At 39.0% G+C, this 22105-nt stretch overlaps 1 protein-coding gene across 3 annotated transcripts in view; it reads left to right on the top strand.

Annotated features, from left to right (window-relative positions):
- Window positions 1-22105, top strand: part of FHOD3 (formin homology 2 domain containing 3) — a 390937-nt gene that overhangs the window by 305510 nt on the left and 63322 nt on the right. For all 3 annotated transcript variants that reach the window (XM_030444367.1, XM_030444368.1, XM_030444369.1), the window contains 4 exons: window positions 4399-4533; window positions 7784-7834; window positions 12869-13083; window positions 19932-20231. In XM_030444367.1, coding sequence (XP_030300227.1) covers window positions 4399-4533; window positions 7784-7834; window positions 12869-13083; window positions 19932-20231 — 701 coding nt within the window. The remainder of the gene's footprint in view (window positions 1-4398; window positions 4534-7783; window positions 7835-12868; window positions 13084-19931; window positions 20232-22105) is intronic.

Here is a 22105-nt window from a genome sequence, read left to right on the forward strand (position 1 = left end):
CTTTTTGTCCCCAGGTCCTCATGCCATGGTGTGGAGCTATCCCCAGATACCCAGACTTAGATATATTCTTGTGTGTTTTATTTCTGGAATGGGAGTGTAATAGTACAGCTTGTTTACCCTTTGTTGGTTTTAACAGCAGGCAGAATGAAGCTTTCCTTAATATTTTTGTATTAACAGTTCATTTTCAATGGCCTTGTGTTCTCTTAAAAGACTAAAAATAGTCAGAGTCAACATCCTTCTGGATTGTATTTGTGAAACTGAACAAATGGTTGACATTACTAGCTGGTAACAAATGACATCAACTTTAAAATGCTGGCATATATTAGCTATAACCCTATGTTGTGAGTGATCATTCTATTATGCTTTCATTGAGTGTTCACATGGTTTTTTGTGTTAAGATCTCCTACTTTGAGTTAATGCCTGAGGTGGGTTTTTTTAGCCTTTCACCTGCTTCTCTTGTTTCAAAAGGCAGCCTACAGCAGTAAGACTTAAATATTCCTGAGGCCTGAAGGCACTGTCACCATTTAAATAGCATCAAAGCACCAAAATTCCCTGAAGATTCAGCCCAAGCCTTCCCTCCAGCTGGCTTGACCAGTCCCACTGCCATCTGTGATTCAAGTATGAATTCAGTGAAAGGGAACATTTACTTTAAGTCTTATTGCCACTGGGATACAGGGATAGAAATCCCCATATTTTAGAGACAAACCAAACATAGACAAACCCTTTCCCAAAACTGTTTAGAATATTTGAAGAATACCTCTTACCACTTGCCTTTCCCTCTGGCTGCTGCACAGATTTGTATACCTTGAAAGTAACACTCCTTTCTTCCAGGGTTAGTTTATGCAAGTGTAGCAAATGAGGATAGAATTCACTAGCTACTAAAACCTACTCATTTACAGTTGCAGTTCGCATTAAGTAGAGGATTGATGCACCTGAATACCAGTGGAGCTACAGTGCTTGATAGCAACTCTGAAGCTGTGAATTCATGAGGTTTATGAGGCAAATGTTCTCAGCATTTAGTGTGAGATATGATCTACACCAAAGGGAGATGTGGGCTGGACTCTGCAGGGTCTAAGCACTAAGTGAGAACTAGCTGAGCAGTATCAGTGATGTTGCTTGGCCTGTTCTTTTCTAAATATACTGAAACCCCAAAATGTGGGTTTGAAGTTTGCATTTGAGAAGTCAGTGCCACACAAGTAGTTAGCTGTCAGCTTCATTAAAACCTGCTTCAACACACCTTTCTTGCAGCTTTGACTCTTAGTTTTGACCATTTCATGGAATAAACTGTTGTATGCAACACGGCAGTCCAGAACTGATTGCATTTGGGATGCACGAGTTGTATCAGGTATGTGTGTGTGTACTATACTGTGGCTTATAGCTCAGGTGAAGTATGAACTCATAAAGTAGCCACTGAGAAATACCAAGTTTTGACTAATTATTATTGATTTGATTAGCTTCTGAGAGGTGGCAAACTAATATGGCACATGGATGGGTTTCTTTTATTTATATTTTGAGGCTGCTGTTCATACATCTGCAAATTTGAGCCGAGTGAACAGCACTAGCCAAACTGTGCTAGATCAAACCTCCAAACAAGGTGTCTTTGCATGTAGAGACATTTTACTACCAGGGTCAGGTTAGAATCCCATCTGCAAAACTGAGCCATGCATCTCCGTATAGTTCTCCTGTAATCCCTTGGATAAGAATGTGCATTTACTGCAGAGCCCCAAACAGCTTAGTTTCCAACTCACTAGATGCTGTGCAGACCTACAAATTGCTCTTTTGGTCTCTTAGCATCCCTCCATTCTTCCCTTAATTTTCCTTTACGTTTTATTAAGTCATAACTTCCTTTGACTCCAAATGGAGGTTGCATGCTTTGGGGCAGCTGGATGGGATAGGACAGGGTGGGATAGCAAGCTAACTACACATACAAGCACAGACAAGATACAAGGCCCTCTTTTTCAATCCCCTCCAGTTTATTCCCAGATGTTTTCATATTTCCAGAAGTTTCGTCCTTCCTGGAGCAATTTCATATGATAAATCCAACCTTATTGTGATGGATTCTCACGCTACTGCTGGGATGGAGCTCTAGGTCTTGGATGTTAGCTCAGTATTGCCACTGTTTCTGCTGAGAGCTTTCTTGAAACATATACTGAGAGGTCATAAGTTAAAATAAATTTAAAATATATTCAAGGGAAAATTCACCACACATTCTTGACTGTCAGGATTTGGGTATTTTATTCCCTTTTCTTAGTGCTGAGACATATTAGAGATTTTTATGGTTTTGAGTGTGATCCAGCATTGATATTGTAGCACTGGAGGAGTGCCAAGAGGGAGGCTTTCAGAATATCAAGTTTTATACCATCTTATGTAATGTTTATGTGGGTAGGATATGACATATTGAAATTCGATTTATTGAAATTATATTCATGCTGCCCTACTGCCATTGGGGCTGAAATGGCTATGTTTTGTGGCATTCCTCCTTGCACAGACATAGGCACTTGGGGATGATAGGTTTGTGTTTATTTTTTGTTTTCTTCTGCACCTATTTCTACTTGTGAACTGGTGCTGTTACCCTGAAAGTCTATGTTGTGCAGCCATAGGCATGTAAATAAATAAGGAAAAAGATCTGAGTTCTAAAGAATAACAACAATTTATTCAGGTTTGCATTGCTGGTTTGGGAACCTTCCTTTAGACAGGGTTTAGTTTCTTCTCTGAAAAGGCAGTATCTATTTCTCTCATTAATCCTTTCATTGCAAAACTCATGTTACAGCAATGCACAGAAACCACTCTACATGAGTTATGTCTATTTGATTTTATCAGTCTAATTCAATCATTGTGAATACATTTACATATATATAAAGCTACCCTGCGTATTACTGATTTTTCCTGTCTAAGAGACAGAAAGACAGACATGTTCACTCTGAGGTCACTCTGCTGCCATGGGAGAGGTTGGTGCTACCAATACCACTGTGGTGTGGGAAAGACATGGGAGAGGAGCCACTCTGCTAGTCCAAGTATTACTTGTAGTAAAACAAAAATTTAAAAAAAAAATCTCTGTCAAGACCAAGCTGTAAGTGAACATAAATGTAGCTTTTTTTAACGTGTAATTACACTTTGAACTCATTCACTCACTTGAACACTTCATCTCAAAGAAAAAAACATTTCCTTATTTGAGAAGACTTTATCGTAGAAGCTGCCATTTATGACGAAAAAGAGTCCCACTTTGTTGGCTGGGCATTTATTTACCTTATCTCATGCATCTTAACCACCTCCTGAACTACAGCTGGAAGTTTGGTACGCATTGCTGGTGGGGACATTGAGCTTTCTTTATCACTGTAACTGACTGTGGAGCATCCCATTTCTAGTTATGGTCAGAGGACTGTAGAGAAAGCCTCCTTTTGTGCTAATTTTTCTTAGCCATAAAGCAGGTTGTAGTAAACTGTTCCTTTTGTTCACTGTAGAGCAGAACAATAGCAAATATGTCTCAATGGCAAAAAAAAAAAAAAAAAAGAAAAAAGAAAATAGGTTAGACAGCAGAGAAGCTTTTCTTACTGACAAGGTTAGTCAAGCACTAGATGGGTGTGGCACATGCATCATTAATTATTATTAAGGCAGATCAGACAAACAATTTTCAAGAATGCTTTGAGAAGGCTAAAGCCTGCCCCAGGCAAAGAGATGAAAATGGGTAAATTGTTCTCTGATTTCTGTGTAACAATTGTTATGCCATTTAATGATTATTATCACTGACTGCTCTGTCCCTGTGTGTTTTATTGATATGTTCCTATACATAATTCATTTTACTCTTGCACCATATTCAGGAAGTAAATCACGATAGAAGGTTTTGTTAAGGCATAAAGGGAAGATACGCACCTACTTAAGAAAGCATTCAAATTCTATAGGGCATTTCTCACACCTTTTGTTTTTCTGCTTACAGGATTCTCAGGTGTTTATGACACATCTGTTTTTAACATCATTGGATAACATGTTTGGAAAGTGCTGGAAAAGTATTGCAGATATTTTTTTCGTTAAAATTTTAAAAATGCATTACAGGATTCAGGTTTTCATTTACCAGGTCTATACAGTAAAATATAGTTAGTCAATATTACTTTTTAAGTAGACTGAATAGACTGAAGAATTCTTAAGTGGACTTTATTTGTGCTCCAGTAATCTGGCAATTTAAGAAGCCTGCCCTATCTGTGTCATTCTTAAGCTAATCACAGTTTCTAAGTCAATTTAGCACAAAGATATTTAGCCAGTGCTTTGAAGCATCCGTACATAAATATTGCCTTGTCATTCTGTTAGTTAGGATTATGTTACTTGCTGAATGATTGCTCTGCATTTTTTGCCAGTATAATCAATAAAAATGACACTGAGAAATCTGATCTTCCTTCTCTGTAGGCCAGCTTTGGGTGGTCTTCTTACATCATCTTTTCGGCAGCACCAGGAGTCCTTGGCAGCAGAAAGAGAAAGACGACGTCAGGAGAGAGAAGAAAGGTTGCAAAGGATAGAACGTGAAGAAAGAAACAAATTCAAGTAGGAACCAAATTTGCTCTCAGTCTGTTGCTTTCATGTGTGATAGATTCATAAATCATTGAGACATTCAATGGCAAAATAATTGAATTGATGAATAGTTTGTGTGTCTCTTCATATACATTTCTTGATCTAAGTATGTTAAGAATTGATATACATCATGATGAAATCTGGCATTTAATAAAACAGCAATTTATTTTTTTTTTAATAGCTATGTATTTGCCAGTTATACTGACTAGATATCTGCAGAGGCCAGGATTATTAGCTAAGATGCTCCTCAGAGTGTCATCTCAGTGAGGCATAGAGTTTGAGGATGAAACAGTGGGAGGAAGATACCAAGAAGGGAGGAAAGGACAGCATTGAGACATCTTTTTGTTTTTATGTTCTGCAATAATGTTTTGCCATCTTGGTATATTCAAAAGTGGTTTTAAACTTCTTTTTCCTGCTTTTTCTGAAGATTTGTCTTTTCCTCCAGGAAACAGCAACTGACAAAGTAGTTACCAAAATTATTGTTTAAGCCATGAACAGAGGCCCCAGCTGAAATTCACATCTTGGAACACGTGTGCTGTGGGATCCTGGAATGCACTGTCTGAGGATAGTAAGGGACAAGCCCTCTTCTCCTTTTAAGTTCAGGCCCAGAGATCCCAGCACATGCATCAGCAAAGACTGTAGTTGGCTTAGGGTAAATTCCTATACCTGCAATAGTTTGCCTACTGTCTGAAGCATGTACACCAAGAAACTAGTTTGTTTCCTCCAACAGAGGAGTGAAAAGTAAACATATTTTTAGTAGGTAGAAGACATAATGTAGGATAAATGTTTCATAGCCTTAAGTTGGTATTTATAGAAAATATGGTACTGGGTTTCATGTGAGCTTTCTTATTAGTATGCAGGGTTGTTTTCTACTGTAATCATCTTTTTAGTAGGGACTGGAAAACGTCTGTGTCATAGTGAATTTGGATGGTTTGATTTGGTTGGTTAAAGGAGATCCTCTCCAGGCTCCAGAAGATAGCTAGTTTAGAAGAAAATGAGAAGAGTAGGGAAGGTGGAAGAGCACCACAATAGAATCTTTGGCAGCCAACAGCTGCCCAAGTTCTCCTGAAACAGAAACAATCGGGTCTCAGCCTTCAACCCTCTTCCAGAAACTCTCCCTCTAAATGGTACCATCAGGCAGCAGCAGGCTTCCATGGACAGCCAACATCATATGGTAGAAAGGAAACTCCCAGACCAAAAAAGCCACCAAGACATTTGGCAGCATGAGCTGTATGAATAACAGATCTGTGCGTTTCTGTAGAATTTTGCCATTTCGCTGCAGCAGTTTCTCTGTCACTAAAAGAGCTTCTTAAAGTCAGAAAACTTAAAATACACATCTTCATCCCATTACTCCACAGTCAGAAAATGGTTAACTAAACATCATGATTGTATTGCATATTTTAGATGACAGTTTTTCAATGCCCAGTGGTTTCAGCTTCTAGATTTGAGTGCCCTGGTCACCCAAAAGATACAACTTGTGTTTAAGTAAGGGATCTCCAAAGCCACCAAACTTCACAGACAAGCAGCATCCCATAGTTCATTAAACAGTCTGACGGGAGGAGAACAAAGCCACAGCAAACAGTCATGAACGGATTTGTAGAAGTTCTTGGGATTACATTATCATATCATCAGTCTGGATAGAAATCCAGTCTCTGAAGATGTATTTTTGATTAAAAATAGCACTTGCAATTCACAGTCTTTAAACTCGTGAGCAGTACTGGATTTACCATCATGACTCATTTGTTATCTCATTCTTTCCAACTCTGCCTCGAGAACATTGCACTAAGTTCTGGCACCATTATTGACAAATTGAGGATAATTTAAAGGAAAGCATCACCAGTTGTGAAAGGGCTTGGTTTTAGGAGAGGTATTAAAAATCTTCATAAGCCATTTCTAGGAAAGTGAATGCTCAAAATAATTAATATTTTACTCAATAGTAGGACTATTGTACCCATTGCATGTGTAGAACAGTATGTCCTAAAATACACAGGTTATTCTTCAGCTGTGTTGGGAAGAGTGGAAGTCATCAGTGGGGAAAGAGTAATGTTAAAATTTGCCCACCAAAAAATTCTAGATTTTTTTCCCCTTGGAATTATTCCCATAGTTCTTGTAATTGCACAGAATATTCTAAAAATATGATGCAAGTAAAACCGGTTTTGGGATTCAAGGGATGTGGAGATAGACTGAAACAATAATGAGTGTTCCCCATTAATAGACTTTTTAAGAGCACTTGCAAGTGATGTTTGATAACTATTGGTAAAGTAGATGATAATTAATTAATTTGATGACAGAATTAAAGAGAAAAAATGGTGGTTTATTCATAGATTAAGTACTTCTGAAAATCTTTTTGGTACTCACTGATTACACTGTGGAAGAATCTGACAGATAAAGTGAAAGTCTCATCAGTTTTGTCCACCAGATTCAAGAAAATATGAAAAATTTTCATTTTAAGCTCATAAGGAGCTATCTTGCTGTGATATTGAGGAAGACTGGACATTTATACAGTTCTGCTGTGCTCTGAGTTAAATTTGCATCCACATTTGTAGATATGACAGCCCTGCCTGAAATCAGAAGGTGTAGTTATCCAACAAAGTTGACTTGTCAGAAGCTAAAGAGCTGAGTTACTTGAGGAGCTTGGGGAGGTGCAGCTGAGATTGAAGGAGGTTTGTAGCTAAATACCAGACTGAAAAAAACTTCATGAACTTCATGAACTTTGTAAGACTGAAAAATTATCCTACTCAGTAGTGCCATTTCCAACTGTGGCAAATAAAACACACTGAGGAGAGGTAGGTTAGGAAGAGGTCAATACAGTCTGCTGCCTGTCAGGTGCCCCAGTCACTGTTTTGGGGCATTCTAGATGGAGCAAATGAAGAATGGTGTAAAAGCCAATAATGGATGAATCCAGTTCATTGCATATCTCTTCACACACCAGATGTCAAAATGTGCTTCAAGTTCTCGACCTTTTGGGGTTTTTCTTATTACTTGTAATGACCTTATGAGCTACACATTTATTTGTGCCTGAGGTGTATGCATGGATAAGTCTGCACACATGCGTTTCAGACATTTTTAGGAAAACAAAGTAATATTTTTTGTCAACAACTGCCTTTGTTATTTCCAGTCAGCTTATTTGTACTGCTTCTGTGTTCTTCTGCTGTACTTACACCTCTGTTGTGTACCTTATACTTTTAGTTTCCTCTGCAATTTACTGCAATTCTCTTTTTAGCCGTGATTATTTAGACAAAAGAGAAGAACTAAGACAAGCAAGAGAAGAGAGGTTTGTATACAATGCATTCATTTTTCCCTTTCCTTGTTTTGTTTCCTATCTTCTTTACCATGGGGCTCTCATGTATTTACATTTTTAACTCTGCATGCACAGAACATTTATATTCCAAAAGTCTTGTCATTAAAGTGGAGAATGAAGTCCAGCTGTAAACACAGCAATAAATGAGAAGCAATGGGACTGGAATGCATAAGAATGATTGATGATCTATCTTTTATCTGTTTGTGTGGGAAATAAGCTTACTCCATTTGCCTCAGAAATTTGCCCAAATTTACGATAGTTATAAATTGAATAAGCCTGTGCTTCTCACCCAGTGGGTTCCAGGCTCTCTGGAGGGTCAGAAAAGGCAACTGAGGATAAAGGAAATCGGGGTCACAAGCATTGCAAAACTGCAGTCACAGGCTGATGGAAATGGTTCTGACCCACTCCCAGGGTATTTTTATCTTTCAGGGCCAAGTTTTCTATGCTAGTCTCTCTAAACGTCAGGGAATAAATTACAAAGCTTAGCAGTGTTTATCACTAGGGCATTGTTTTAGTTTTATTAAAACAGCATATTTGAAGGGACTGAGCTTTTTTTTTCATTTTTCCTTTTTTTTAAGTTCAATTAAATAGTTTAAGAAACTCTGAAACTCTGGGCTAGGCTGGAAGCTATGTGCTGGTGAAAGCACATTTTTCAAGGAATACTAGGCTGAAGACCTTTGCCTTTCAGTAGCTTCATCTCTACTTCCACTAGTAATCACACTCTGGAGAGATCTCTTGTTTTTACCTGGAAAATGTGCACATTACTGAACAAATAATGGATGAAAAATTATCTGGATTGCTTCAGTTCTGCTTTTATAGTCCTCGAGAGATTGCCCTGTGGAGATACTTTTGGATTGTCAAGAACTGGAATTACATTAGTAACATAGGAGAGCAGCCATCCCGGAAATCATTGTGTTGCTGTGTTTTCATTTTGGGTTTGTTTTTTCTTTTGCTTGGTTGGTTGTTTTTCCACAAAACCATCATATAAGAGGCAGTTCTTTTCTGCAAACTAAAGGCTGGTCTATTGTGCCTAATTAAAAAATTATTTTGACACCTGTAAGAGTAAAAGAAAATGGATGAGGTCTTCATGGTCCTTACAGCTAAAATAAATACAAATAGTTTAAAGCATTTTCTGAAATGAAACATGTCTGAGACATAGGCATCACAGACTGATCTTAGTTGAGTAAAACCTTTTACAGCAAGCATGCTCGTCAGCAAGATTTGAAACAAATTAGAAATTATTTCCCCAGCACTTTCAAGTTGTAAGGGAACATGCTAAGTAAACTGGAGTATTTTGGGGGAAGTTGTTCACCAGCAGGGCATCACCACTGTGCAATCTGAGACAATATCAGTGCTCATTAGGAATGTGTCTTTATCCTTAAGGCTCTTCTGCACTGAAATGCTAAACTGTCAGTCACACAGAATCACACAGAATCACAGAATCCTAGGGGTTGGAAGGGACCTCGAAAGATCATCTAGTCCAACCCCCCCTGCCAGAGCAGGGCCACCTAGAGTACCTCGCATAGGAACGTGTCCAGGCGGGTTTTGAATGTCTCCAGTGAAGGAGACTCCACGACCCCCCTGGGCAGCCTGTTCCAGGGCTCTGTCACCCTTACAGTAAAAATATTTTTTCGAATATTCAACTTGAACCTCCTGTGCTCCAATTTACACCCATTACCCCTTGTCCTATCACTGGTCACTACTGAGAAGAGCCTAACTCCATCTCCCTGACACTCACCCCTTACATATTTGAAAACATTGATGAGGTCACCCCTCAGTCTCCTTTTCTCCAAACTAAAGAGACCCAGCTCCCTCAGCCTTTCCTCATAAGGGAGATGTTCCACTCCCTTAATCATCTTAGTAGCTCTGCGCTGGACTCTTTCAAGCACTTCCCTGTCCTTCCCCATAAAGACAAAAGTCCTTCCCCATATACTTTGACAGCACATAAATATGGGAGAAAACTTCTGCAAGTGAAGTCTTGCATCAGCAGTCTGTTACATTGGCCTTCTGTAACTTCTTTTTTTTTTAACAAAAAAGCTTTGCACAAATGAAGTTGCATTTCTTATATAGCAAGTTGCATGTTGACTTGTTTTAAGAGAATGCCTGGACTGTAAGAAATTTTATAGCCAAAATCCTAGTTAACATCTAGATTGTTAATTTTTTCCCTGCTAGTTTGGAAAAATTAGCGAAAACACCGAGCACGTAGGAAAGGCTCAGTTAGAAAGCACTGATTTGTCTAAGTTCTGTCCAAGGTCTGGAGCATTCTGTGTACTATCACATCACCTTGGAGCTCCAGAGTACAGGGACCCACTTTTCCAGTGGCTCTGGGGTAGCCTCAGTATGAGGGAGAAAGATTCTTGCAGTTTCAAGGGATCTGAGTGCAACTCAGCACCATTCATTTCATGTGCTCTTGCTGTTTGGTGATTTGAAGACTTCTTTACTTTGTTTGGTTAGATATTATCCCAGGGGTGATTTAAAACAAAACCTAAGAATGGTAATTTCCTAAGATGTCTCGAGTCTGATTTACAACTCAGGTGCTCTCCACCCTGTGACTATGTTGGTAGATAAATATTTTAAGTCACCGTCAGGGCATTGCTCATAGACCTAGAGAACTCACAATGATTTTTTTTATCTACATGAAGAAGATAAGTGCAATGTCATGTTCATGAGGTATAACAAATTGATAGCCCAAAGACTTTTGCCTCTGTCTTTATAGATGAGTGGGCATAGCTGTGATGATGTCTGCAGATATCCATGATGTCAAGGGTTACAGAAGTATATATAGAGCCAACATGTCAATCCTGTAGAGAAGGAACTAATTGCAGTGAAGGGATGGTAGCTTTAATCTTTTCAACTCCTTCAGATTTTGGTCTTTATGAGACTTCTTGTATTTGGTGTTGGCACTCATTCATTGTTAAGGCACTGGACAGAAACAAACCAAAAAACCCCAATAAGTAACAGTCTTTTGTCGAGTGTGATGTTTTAATAACTGATTCTTGATTGATTTTTATTTATTAGTTAAATAGCTGTATCTGCTTATGAGGCTTCCCATTTGATAACTAGATATGCTGATGTGGTGCCATGAGAGCTGGTGTTCTGGTTCCTTTTTTTTCTTTCAGTATAATCAACAGATACATTTTGAGAAAGCACATCTTGATGATGGTCCTCTGCTTAGCTGGCTGGCTGTGCAGCACACAGCTACAGAAGCTAAAACATTGGAGAAGCTGAAAAAGAGCTGAGGACAATAAAACATTGTAGCTCCCCACTATATAAATGGATCCATTCAGATCTTTGTTGTAGTCTGCTGGCAAACTGCAAAACCCTTCTCTGCAGCAGCCAGCTGGGATCTACCTGTTTGAGCTTAGTGATCAATGTGAATGGCTCTTTATGAGCCTCAAGTCCCATCTGCTCCACTTGGGAGGAGGCAGAAGGCTCAATACGTAAGTGACCAACGTCAGAAGAAAGGCTGGCTTCATGAATTGCAACAAAACATTATGCTAATGCCAGCGAAGGGCTTTCTCCTCTATTGAAAAGGCAGAAATTATTCTGGAGAATTGGCTTCACACTCGAACTGTAAACAGTTCCTATTTTATAACCATACAAGTATGCAACTTGTTATATTTTCATCCAGAGTCTGCAGGAGTTCTTTTTCTTGCAGCATTTGTTCAAAGCTTGTGCATACCTCTGTAGGAAAAAGAGAAAATATTTTTGTTAATTATTCCTGTTTGCAATAAAGCAAATTGCCTCTGAAAACACCAGGACTGCTCTTCAAAGATGCATTTTTATGCTCTGTTATGGATGTTTGCAAATGTGCATGCGTGTGTGGCTACCACATGTACTATGCATGTTTGTTACCACATATGGTTGACTTCTTTACCCTGCCTGCTTTTAATGCACCCTCGTACACTAATTGGGGCTGTCAGTGAGGCAGAAGGGGGGAGGTGTTCCCTGTTAGGGGGTGTTTACAACAGCGGGTTATAGAGGGATGACCACAGTGTTTTGGGGACATAAGCAGTAGACTCCATTAACCTGTTTAACAGTTCACTTGTGGGTAAGACAAACAGTCTGAAGCCCAATCCAGCTGTATTCATGAATTTATTCCTTAGCAAATAATGGTGGATAAAATTAGCAGACATCTGGAAGAGGCACATATTTCAAAGCTATTTTGGTCGAAATGTATAAGGCACACTGTGAAGAATATGATTGGTAGCTGGTCTTAATAAACAGTTAGTGAGTTCTGCCTGCCTAAAATGCAAAACAGATGTATCTTTGTTCTTTTAAAGTGACTTTGATGAATAAACTACATGTGACGTCAGGTCCAAGCTATTGGATGTCTGAGTCCGGCAGAGAAATTTTTTAGAATAAAAAAAAGAAAACTTTCCATTGTAGACTCTGGAGAGAACAAAGTGAATTCCAGTGCATCGCTCTCAGAGCAAATAGAAGCAGGTTCAGAGACTTAAGATAGTCAATCCAAACATTTATTGTTGGTATTATTTCAGGGAGATCTGGTTTTGTCTGCTGCACTGAATCATTTTCCTCTTCCTGAAGCAAGTCTCAGACTCTGACTATTTGCATCAGTATTAAGGGGCTCTGGCTTTAGAGGTTTTTGGGTTTTTTTCTTCTTTTTTTTTTTTTTCCCTCCCGTTTTAGTTTTGGGAGAGGGAGGGCTGGGAGGCGGAGGAGGAGGAGGTGAAGGAGGAGGGTGAAAAAGAGGACAGACAAATGCCTACAAAAGGAGAAGGACTATGCAGACACAGTACTAAATCTAAGGACTATTTAACTCTGCTGGGTTTTGCTTTTATTTTGTCATGAGCAATTTAATGTCTTTCGGGGCAATATTCTTTGCTTTGGTGTGCATTTTTTGGCAGGTTGACCAGGCAGGCAGTTTAGTGCTGCACCCCTTGTGTCAGGAAGTCAGTTCATTCTGTGCAGGTGTTTCATCCAGAAATAAGCATCAGCCACAGACTTCTTTTTCTTTACGGAAACCCTCTGGAATTTAACTTTCAGATACAAATACTTGGAGAGGTTGGCAGCGGAGGAGTATGAAAAGGAGCTGAAGAGTCGGAGCGTAAGCCGAGGCAGAAGTGAGCTGTCCTTGAACCTGAGATCTCCTTCAGCCCCATCCTCACCTGTACCCAAGTGCACCAGCCCAGCATCCATAGAGTCACACGAAGAGCTGAAGACCCCTTCCACCCCTTTTGAGACCCCTCAGCCCTCAGAAGGTAAGTGAAAAGGAGGGCAGGCAAAAGACTGGTGATTTTATCATAGTTTCTCTCAGGCTAGCAGTGATTTTTGATGCATGAGTGCATATAACCTCTCAGGTGCCAAACTAAAGGATCTTTCTGTATTTCATGCTGTCTTCCTAGTTTTGTCTTTTCTTTTCTTTTCTTTTCTTTTTTTTCCCCCAATAGATTTGCTTCTCTTCTAGTCTATTCAAGCAAATAATACACTTCTAATTGTTGCTATGGTTTATATTATCATTGTCTGTTGCTATTAGAATGGAATAATTGGAAAATACAGCATACAGAGCATCTTAATTTTAGCATAATGTTCCTTGTATATTAGAAGTTACTGAATACTAAACCAACAATATTCCTGCCAACAGATTTTGCTTATGTGGTTTCTCTGAAAGAAATGCAACAGATGAATGCCAAGATTATAATAACCTTCCAGCAGAGCACAGGCTGTATGGGACAAACAGAAAAGGTCTTGAATTGAAGGCTGAGAGGGTGTGTTGGTTATTTTTAACACCAACAAAAGCTCTTAAAATTGTAACAGAAGTAGTAAAGGACTTAAAAGAGACCACAGACAATTAGTGAAAAGGAAAGTGTAATTAGTGTTTGCACGGTTGGTTTGCTGTTATATAATTTATTGGTGTGCAGAGCATTATTTTTGTGTGTGCATGCCATTCTGCCACTTGCATCATATACCCCTTCTTCAGTCAGAAAAAAACACCCACCATACAGATTTATATTTGCACCATATGATGTTGCATTAACATTAGGAGCTAGAATGCATGTTGAGGGTGAATTATCGCCATCATTCATTTTTTATTTTATTTGATTCCCTGCTATGAGCTATTGGTGATTAATGCATTTTTAACTTGCACTGCTTGGTTTTATTGAGTGCTATGGCTGGTAGCATGATAATTAACTGAGGCAATTTACAAAAAAATACAAATACTGAAAGTTGCATATGTTTATCCACACTGTACTAAGTAGGTGAAATTTACTTAGTTTAAGTTTATTTTCCCAGTTATATTCCCAGTTTTCTTGTGTGGCACCTTAGCAGTCTCAGTGAAACCATTTGAACTTAAAAACCATGGATATTTTCCTGTAACTCTGATATTCAGAAACATCCAGATTCCCTACCCCCCCTCCTTTTTTTTTTTAATGCAATATTGCTTTTAGAGCAAGTAAGTTGGATTTTTCCACTATTAATATTTCAGAGCCGGGTAGGGAGCAAGTATCTCTTTTATGATGATTATTTAAACATATTTCTTCTGAAAGCATTAAAAAAAAAAAAAACATGGCATGAAATGGAGCAGCACAATCCATTTGGAGAATACATTTAGAGCAGGTGTACTGTGCAACTCCAGGCAGACAGAATATGGCAAATCTGACAGCTCGTGGGTAGGCAAAACATCTCTACTAAAACCTGGCCAAATCAGCAGGCATATGAGGGCATCACCTCGAAGCTCTACAAACAGGCTGCAAGAAGAGAACATATGGATGGGGCAGAGTAAGCTTCAGCCAAGGGCAGCTGCAGATGGGTGGCCAGGACTGCACCAGAACAGGGGCCTGAAGTTTCCAAACATGCAGGGATCTGTGCATGAGCAAGGACTGCTGTTCAAGGCCTACTAAAAGCACTGAGAAGGTCATACGAAGTAATGACCATGTGGGTAGGGCATTTGGAGGTGGCCAATGTATTGGATCTCAGCCAACAACTGGCAGGGTTATTTATAGATATTGTGCTATGGCCTTTTGTCTATTATCTGAGTTCCTTATGCTTCATAATGAACTAAAATCTCAACTTTTATTATTCATAGGAAATGTTATGAATCCCACTTAATTGCCAGTGAAACTGAGGCATCAACTTGCAACTTGCTTAACCCCGTTGTAGGGAACCTGAAATAGAGCCATGCATAGAACCTAGATTGTCTGCACCCGAAGCAATTGCTTTGAACATAGAATCTCAAAATGTTAGGGGTTGGAATTTGTCTAGAAAATTGTCTATAAATTGTCTAATCCAATCCCACTGCCAAAGCAGGATCACCTAGGGCAGGCCACACAGGAACACATCCAGACAGGTTTTGAAAGTCTCCAGGGAAGGAGACTTCACAGCCTCTCTGGGCAGCCTGTTCCAGTGCTCTGCCACCCTCACGGTAAAGATGTTTCTCCTCATGTTGAGATGGAACTTCCTATGGTCTAGTTTAAACACGTTATTCCTTGTCCTATTAACAAGAATAAATCTACAGAAGGAAAACACTTCCATGGTTCTGTGCATAGGACCCTCCAAAGACTGAAAAAAATAGCCTAACAGATGTGAGATACTCATCTGCAGAATTCACAACCTGAAGTTAAATGGGAAATGTTTTCCTCTGCTAGCAAAACAGTAAGGCATTTTAGGAGACAGATTTATTTTATGCCATTTGTGCTGAAGTTTCCTTTGGCCATCCACTATCTACTGGGTTTAAGAAAGAAACGGATTTTGTCTGTGAAACTTTGTCCCATTTCACGCTGTGAAATGTCTTGGTATCTTTACTCAATATAAAAGTCTGGACTTACTGAGCTGGAGTTTTTTCTCATATAAAACAATTGATTCCACTGAAGTAATCAGGTCTTGCAAGACTTACTCTTGTAAAACTTGAGGTATGTCATTCAGAGGAAATGAAGGCAGCCCCATAACTGGAAAATGGAGCTTAGTATTTTTTTTTCAGAGCAACTATGTCCTCATTTGTAATTTCTTTGGAGGGTATTTTATGAAGTGCACATGTGCAGTAAAGGAGAGCAACCATACCTGGAATTTGTGGACAGTAGGGAACCTTCTGAACATATTAGTAGCTGAGCAAGGTTCAAATCTGCCTGAAGTATGACTGGTGAAATCACCTCAGCAGATACAGAAACACCAGAGCACGAGGGTGCAGTGATGCTGTTGTCAAAGGAGCTGTAGGAACCACAGTATAGAAAGACAGAGAAGGAACTGGGGTGGGTGACAAAGAAAGATCATTTCTGACTTACGAAGAGAGAGCAAGTTCCTTACTGGGGATCACTCTGTCCTAGTTTTTACTACCACCAGGAATGAGAAGATTGGGTTGGAGATGGAGAAGAATGAGTTCCTGCTGAATTCATAGCAACAGGAATCCCCTGCTGGAGTAATTGAAGGGAGATAACAACTGAGACTTTTAAGTGGTGCCCGAACAACTGAACCAAGAGGGATTGAGTAGGCATGGCCATCTTCAGATTTACTGTATGCATCCTCAGGGCACACTCAGTATATGTATCTCCGAGCTCCAAGTGTAGTAGAGAAAACAGAGGAAGATGCAGCTGTCTAATTGTTTACCCTATCATGGGATTAGATATGGGCCCAGAGGATGTTAGGTCTCTCTGAGGGCTTCTAGGAGTGGGGCTTGAGGTCTCAGCAGCAGGTGCTAAGGTTGCAACATCTTATGTTTGCTTCAGAGCTTGTTTATAGTTGGGTATCAAGAAAAAAGTCATTACCCTCCATGACCCTGTATATTATGACATTATGAGTTTGTAGTCATGTTTTTGCTGTCCTCTTTAACCCCTCACTCAGAAGAGGGCTTTCACTGGATATGATCCAGTCACATCATATCGTATCAGACCAGGTTTTTAGAGCTTTACTTGGCCAAGTCTTGAAAATGTGAGAAGATGCAGATTACACCATCTTACAAAACAACAAAATCCTTACTTTTTTTGAAAGACTCTGCTTCTGTCTGGTTCAGTGCTGAAGCTTCTTTGAGAAATTTCATTCTCCCCTGAAGTCCTCACATTTTTTTCTAAGAATACATTTTAGAGATTAAGTTCTGGCAGAAAAACAAGTGGGCATATGACTCAAAACTTAGTCCTTAAAGTCACATTCCTACTTCCTCCCCCTAATTAATCCAATTGCAAGTAAAACTTCTGCTCATTTAAAAAACACAACTCCCTAATTTTTTTTCAATGGGGCAGGGGAAGGGAAGGGAAAGGTGTAAACCTTGAGAGAAGTGTGAAAAATAGTACATGAAAGTGAAAAGAGATATCCTCTGCTAGTGAAATCTGTCAGTCCCGGTTCAGGTTTTAAGAACTGTGTGTGTGTGTAAGAATTGGAGGTTTGTTTTTTGGTTTTTGTTTTTTTTTTAAATAAGTTGCCTATGATAGCATCACGTCTTAAAGTCTCAGGAATGCCTTCTTTCCTGTTGATGCTTTATGATGCTTCCCTGAATGTTTGTGCCTTCTACCAGCATAAGTCTGAAGACAGGGAACAGAGTTTTGTCTCTTATTTACCTCTTTTGCCATCTTCAATGTTGCCACTTAAGAGCAGAGTTTTGTCTGGTGTGAAATTTGATCTAGTAGATGCAAGACTGAAAGTTTCAGCTCATTTCATATAGGCCACCACCTGATATTCATTGACAGTTGGGTTTTTTAACATCCTCAGAAGTGCTCGTGGATATCAGGCCTGATACATAATGGAACTGCAAGTGATGGACACGCATCTAGCTTGCTGTCATTGTTCTCTGGCTAGTGTTTGCTGACTGATTTGATTTTTTAGCTGATCTTTAGGAGAAGCTCCACTGGACTTGGCTCTTAGTCATGAATAGCATTCATAAGTTGTTGTATTGGGGGATTGTTTGATATTATCCCTAAAGAGAGAACATCAAAACGAGTGTCATCATATCCCTGCTTTCCTCTAGAAGTGCTTAGATGTTGATTCCCCTTGAACTCCAAAGAGCATCCTGTGTCAAGATATTGCTCTTTACTCCTTGTTATATATTAGATTCTGTTACAGTACTGCATCTTTCTATTATGTATGGTATTTCTTGTTTGAGGAGTCTCCCCTGACTTCATCCAGTTGAGTCTTCAGTGTAGCTTCATGATGACAAAGCTTGCATCTCAGTTATATTCAAGTCTTGGCTTGACTTTAAAATGCACTTGTGCTATACCAGCACACTGACAACTGGGGTTCAGAGTGCTTGCCAGCTTTTTACCAGCTCTCTATGGTTTTCATTCTCTCATAGGCAGGGTAAGGTCACAGGTAAGGTGCATTTAGAGCGATAAGGAATGTGCAAAGCTGCACACATCTAAATATTAGACTAGTTGATGCTCTCTGTATAGAATAGGAAGAAAGGTAAGCTTCTAATTGGGAGTGTTTTAAAACTGGATATGAGCTATATATTAAATATATGATGAACATTTGGCTTATATAAGTGTATTATATTTGCGGGTTTAACTGTTTAACTAACTACACATTTTAATCAATTGTGAAAGTACAGAAGCTTAGCTCCAATGAAGTAAGTGGAAAAAAAAATAATTTGCAGTTTTGTGTGCTTAAATTGTATGAAGTAAAGTGGACTAATGTGGCACTGAAGATGCATTACTGAAAACTAGTTTAAAAACATATATATTTGTCTAAAACCATATATGTGCTTAAAGATAGGCACAGACATTGTTCAAACTCAGTATTCTTCCTATGGGTTTCTCAGAAAATAGGATAGCATACAATATGAAATTTTCCTAATGTCTTAGGAAAACATTGTGACCTTCATTACTTCGGCTCATGCTTTTTCAGAATAAATCTATGTACCTGCTCCTTAGAGGACTGAAATGTTTGGATTGTATTCTAGCATAATAATTTTTTTCCTTCAAAGATTCTTGAACAAGTCTCATCATATTGCATGCATTCCAGAGACCATGACAATTTCAGAAGGTTCTTTTGTGACACTGTAGTGAAAAATAGTTAACAGAGGGAAGAAGGAAGTATGATTTGATCATTATGGTTCAGCTACCCAAAACAAGATTTCGTACAGAAGGAATTGCAGGAGTATTCAGAACTAACATGCATGCCCATTTTCATCACTCTTGCATGGCCATTTCAGTTTTCAGAATATTGTGAGCTGCTTGATGTGAATATGTGTGGATGCTCTTCAGTTTCTTTGCAGCATGCAGAGTTTTTGCATGTGAAAAAATGCTGGTTTAGCTAAAAAACATAAAGGTGAATGAATTTCACTGTCAGTGAGACAACAGTATTTGCTTTGTGCCAACCAATAAAAAACTCATCATATGCCATATGCCAACCAAATGGAAACTAAATTTGTGTCATGTGCCAAGCAGTTGGAAACTTTGTCCAGTTTTGATGTGGCTACTCTGAAGCAAATGTGCATGAAAAAGCATATGGTTTTTTGAAAAACATATGGGTTTTTGTTTGACAGTGCCATTTCCAGACTGTGCCATTCAACTGTGTTAATGAAACTAATATTTGTATTTTTTTGTTAAAGTGTTTTTGTCCTCATCAGGTGAAAAAAGAATTCTTCCAGAACCCAAAGAAAATTCAACTAAAAGCCACAATCTCCCTACTTTTTGCTTTTTAAAAGATCTCTTCCTTCCTGGCTCTGTCTAGGCCCTGAGTTGTCAGGGTCCTGCTCAGGTGGGATGCCCATTTTCTGTGGATTTATTCAAATCCTTATGCAAGTCCAACACTCAAGCTGTGGAAGTATGTATAAAAAGAGTGGACTGTCCCAGACAGCAAGTGTCCCAGGCCACTCTGACGTGCAGTGCTGTCATCACAAGGCTGTCTGTTGCTCCTAATGTTCAGCATGCCATTTATTGCATGCTTTTCATTGCTTTTTGTTTTTATAATTTTTTTATAAATTTATTTTTATAAATTCTTATTTATTTTTATTTTCATCAATTTTAACTTATTTTTTTATTGCTTTTTTATTCTTATTACTTGCTTTTTATTTTCTTTCCGTAAGGCACTTGTACAACTTTCATGTTGCTCCCATTTAGAGGGGTGAGTCTGAGATGACCCCGTTGTTATGTCAATCTCTTTCTCCCATTGTTCTCTCCACCAGTGAGTGCCAGTGAACCTGAACCAGAGACAGAGACAGAACCAGAACCAGAGCAGGAGGCTCAGGCCGAGCAGGGAACGGAGACACCCAAGGAAATAGAGGCTACAGAGGTGGGACCAGAGAGTGAGGTGGAGCAAGGACCAGAGAGAGAGCCAGAAGAAGGTGCAATACTCAGTGAAAAAGAGAGGCAGAATGAGGAAGTGAATGAAAAAGACAACTGCTCTGCATCCAGCATATCCTCAGCAAGCAGCACTTTAGAGAGGGAAGAGAGAGAGGACAAGTTAACCAGTGACAATGAAACTGGTAAAGTGAAGCTTTTTCAACAATGAAGGGTTTCTGGTGGGGGAAAAAATGTTGAATTAGCAGCTCTGCTAGCTAACAAACCCTTTCTGTCTAAGATTTCCATCACCCTGGCCAGATCCATTTCTCTGCTTGGAAATCCACAAATTCTGACGGGGTTTCTCTCTTTGAGAGAAACCAAGGCTTTGATGAAATATGAGACTTCCCCTGAAATCATTGGATTCATTATTGAATCATTGTATTGCAGCAACTTGTATCTCTATCTCCCAGAGAATTTAGGTTTTCTACACATAAAACAATTAGAGGAGGGTCCCTGTTGAGATGGCTTGTTATGAGATTCCAGATACAATTTCTCATGCAATTAGCATTCACTGGAAGATTAAGAGCAGTGAGGAAGGGGTGTTAGTTCCTTCCCTCCAGTTTCCTGTCTTTGCTAGATTTTTGGAAGCAGAGAGAGATTCAGAGGAACTGCTGAAGATAGGTCTGTCCCGTTACCATCCTTAGTGTGTCTGGAGGAGGCACATGAAATAGAATTTGTGTGGAGAAGACTAGTTCTATAGTGACCAATGGTTCTGGTCCAATATGCCATCAGGCACCTGTAAAGGTCCAATATGCCATTCAGGCACCAGCCTGAAAACACCTTAGGAACCAGTTTTCTGCATGGAGAGGTACTGACAACCAGAGCTTGACATGCTGCCCAGGCAGGGATTAAAAGACAGATTTTTACCTTTATCAATTAATTACTCTTCTACTTTAGTATAGAGAGGTAAAGGAATGTAATTAGGGCATTTGTCTTCCACATCTTCTTAGAGTGGAACAGGGAAGTGCATTGTCTCAAGTTTTCTAAATTCTAGATAAGAAAACAAAAATTGTTTCACAGTGTGAAATAGTTTTTCTTTCTGAAAGAAGAGGGATGACACCCAATCACAAGGATCACCTCACAGGCATAAACTGTCAGATTGTGCTGTTCATGTTTAAACTCTATCACTTTTTTCTTTTTTTCTGAGAAGCATTAAGTTATTTTTTTGTAAATTTAAGAGCAATCTTCTCTTCAACCAGTACCAAGATTGAGTCACTTATAGTGCTATTGTACTCAAAGAATGTAGAAAGATAAATAAGTAGAAAAGCAAGATTATAATAAATGAAGAATGTCTTTACACTATGGCACTGTCCAAGATAGTCCAAACACAAGTAAGGAAGAACAGATTATGGGGTTTTGCCCCTCATCTTGTCTGTTACCAGCCTGTAACTACTCTAATTAAAGTGCTTATTTACTTTTCTTAAAAGCCAAGAAATGTCCCCTGTTATCAAAAAATCAACATCTTAAAATTTACCCACTTTACCAGTAGACCGAATATTTATTAGGTTGCACTATGTAGGAGTTCTCACATAATGAGTTCTTTGCTATCTAATAGACAAGGAGATTGGGAAAGCAAATGAGAGCAGTTTCTCCAGCAGTCCTGACATTCCCAACAAACAGTTTACTACATATAAGATAGCTCATTAGTTCTTCCCAGATACATTAAGGACAAAGGAATAAAGCCTTTGTCCTGTCTCCTCCTGTCTTCATTTGCCATCCTACTGAATTTGGCTTCCAACAAGTATTGTTTTTCTGAAGATGTTTCAAAGCTTTAGCTGTGGAGAAGAGGGCAGAAGAGGCCATCAAAGTAGCAGAAGTCTTTACATCAATGATCTTTGATCATCTGTGACAGATGAAAATAGGCATTGGGAGCCCAAATTGTATATTGTGTTGCAGAATTTTGTTGAACATTTCTGCAAAGGGATTAAATCCTAAGAGTGAGTAGATCTTGTGGCATTTGTAGGAGGAATCCTGGGAGCAATCTTAATATCTTTGAAGGAAAGGCTGGAAGTATGGA

This window comes from Calypte anna, chromosome 2, assembly GCF_003957555.1.
Source record: "Calypte anna isolate BGI_N300 chromosome 2, bCalAnn1_v1.p, whole genome shotgun sequence".
Taxonomy (NCBI): Eukaryota; Metazoa; Chordata; class Aves; order Apodiformes; family Trochilidae; genus Calypte; species Calypte anna.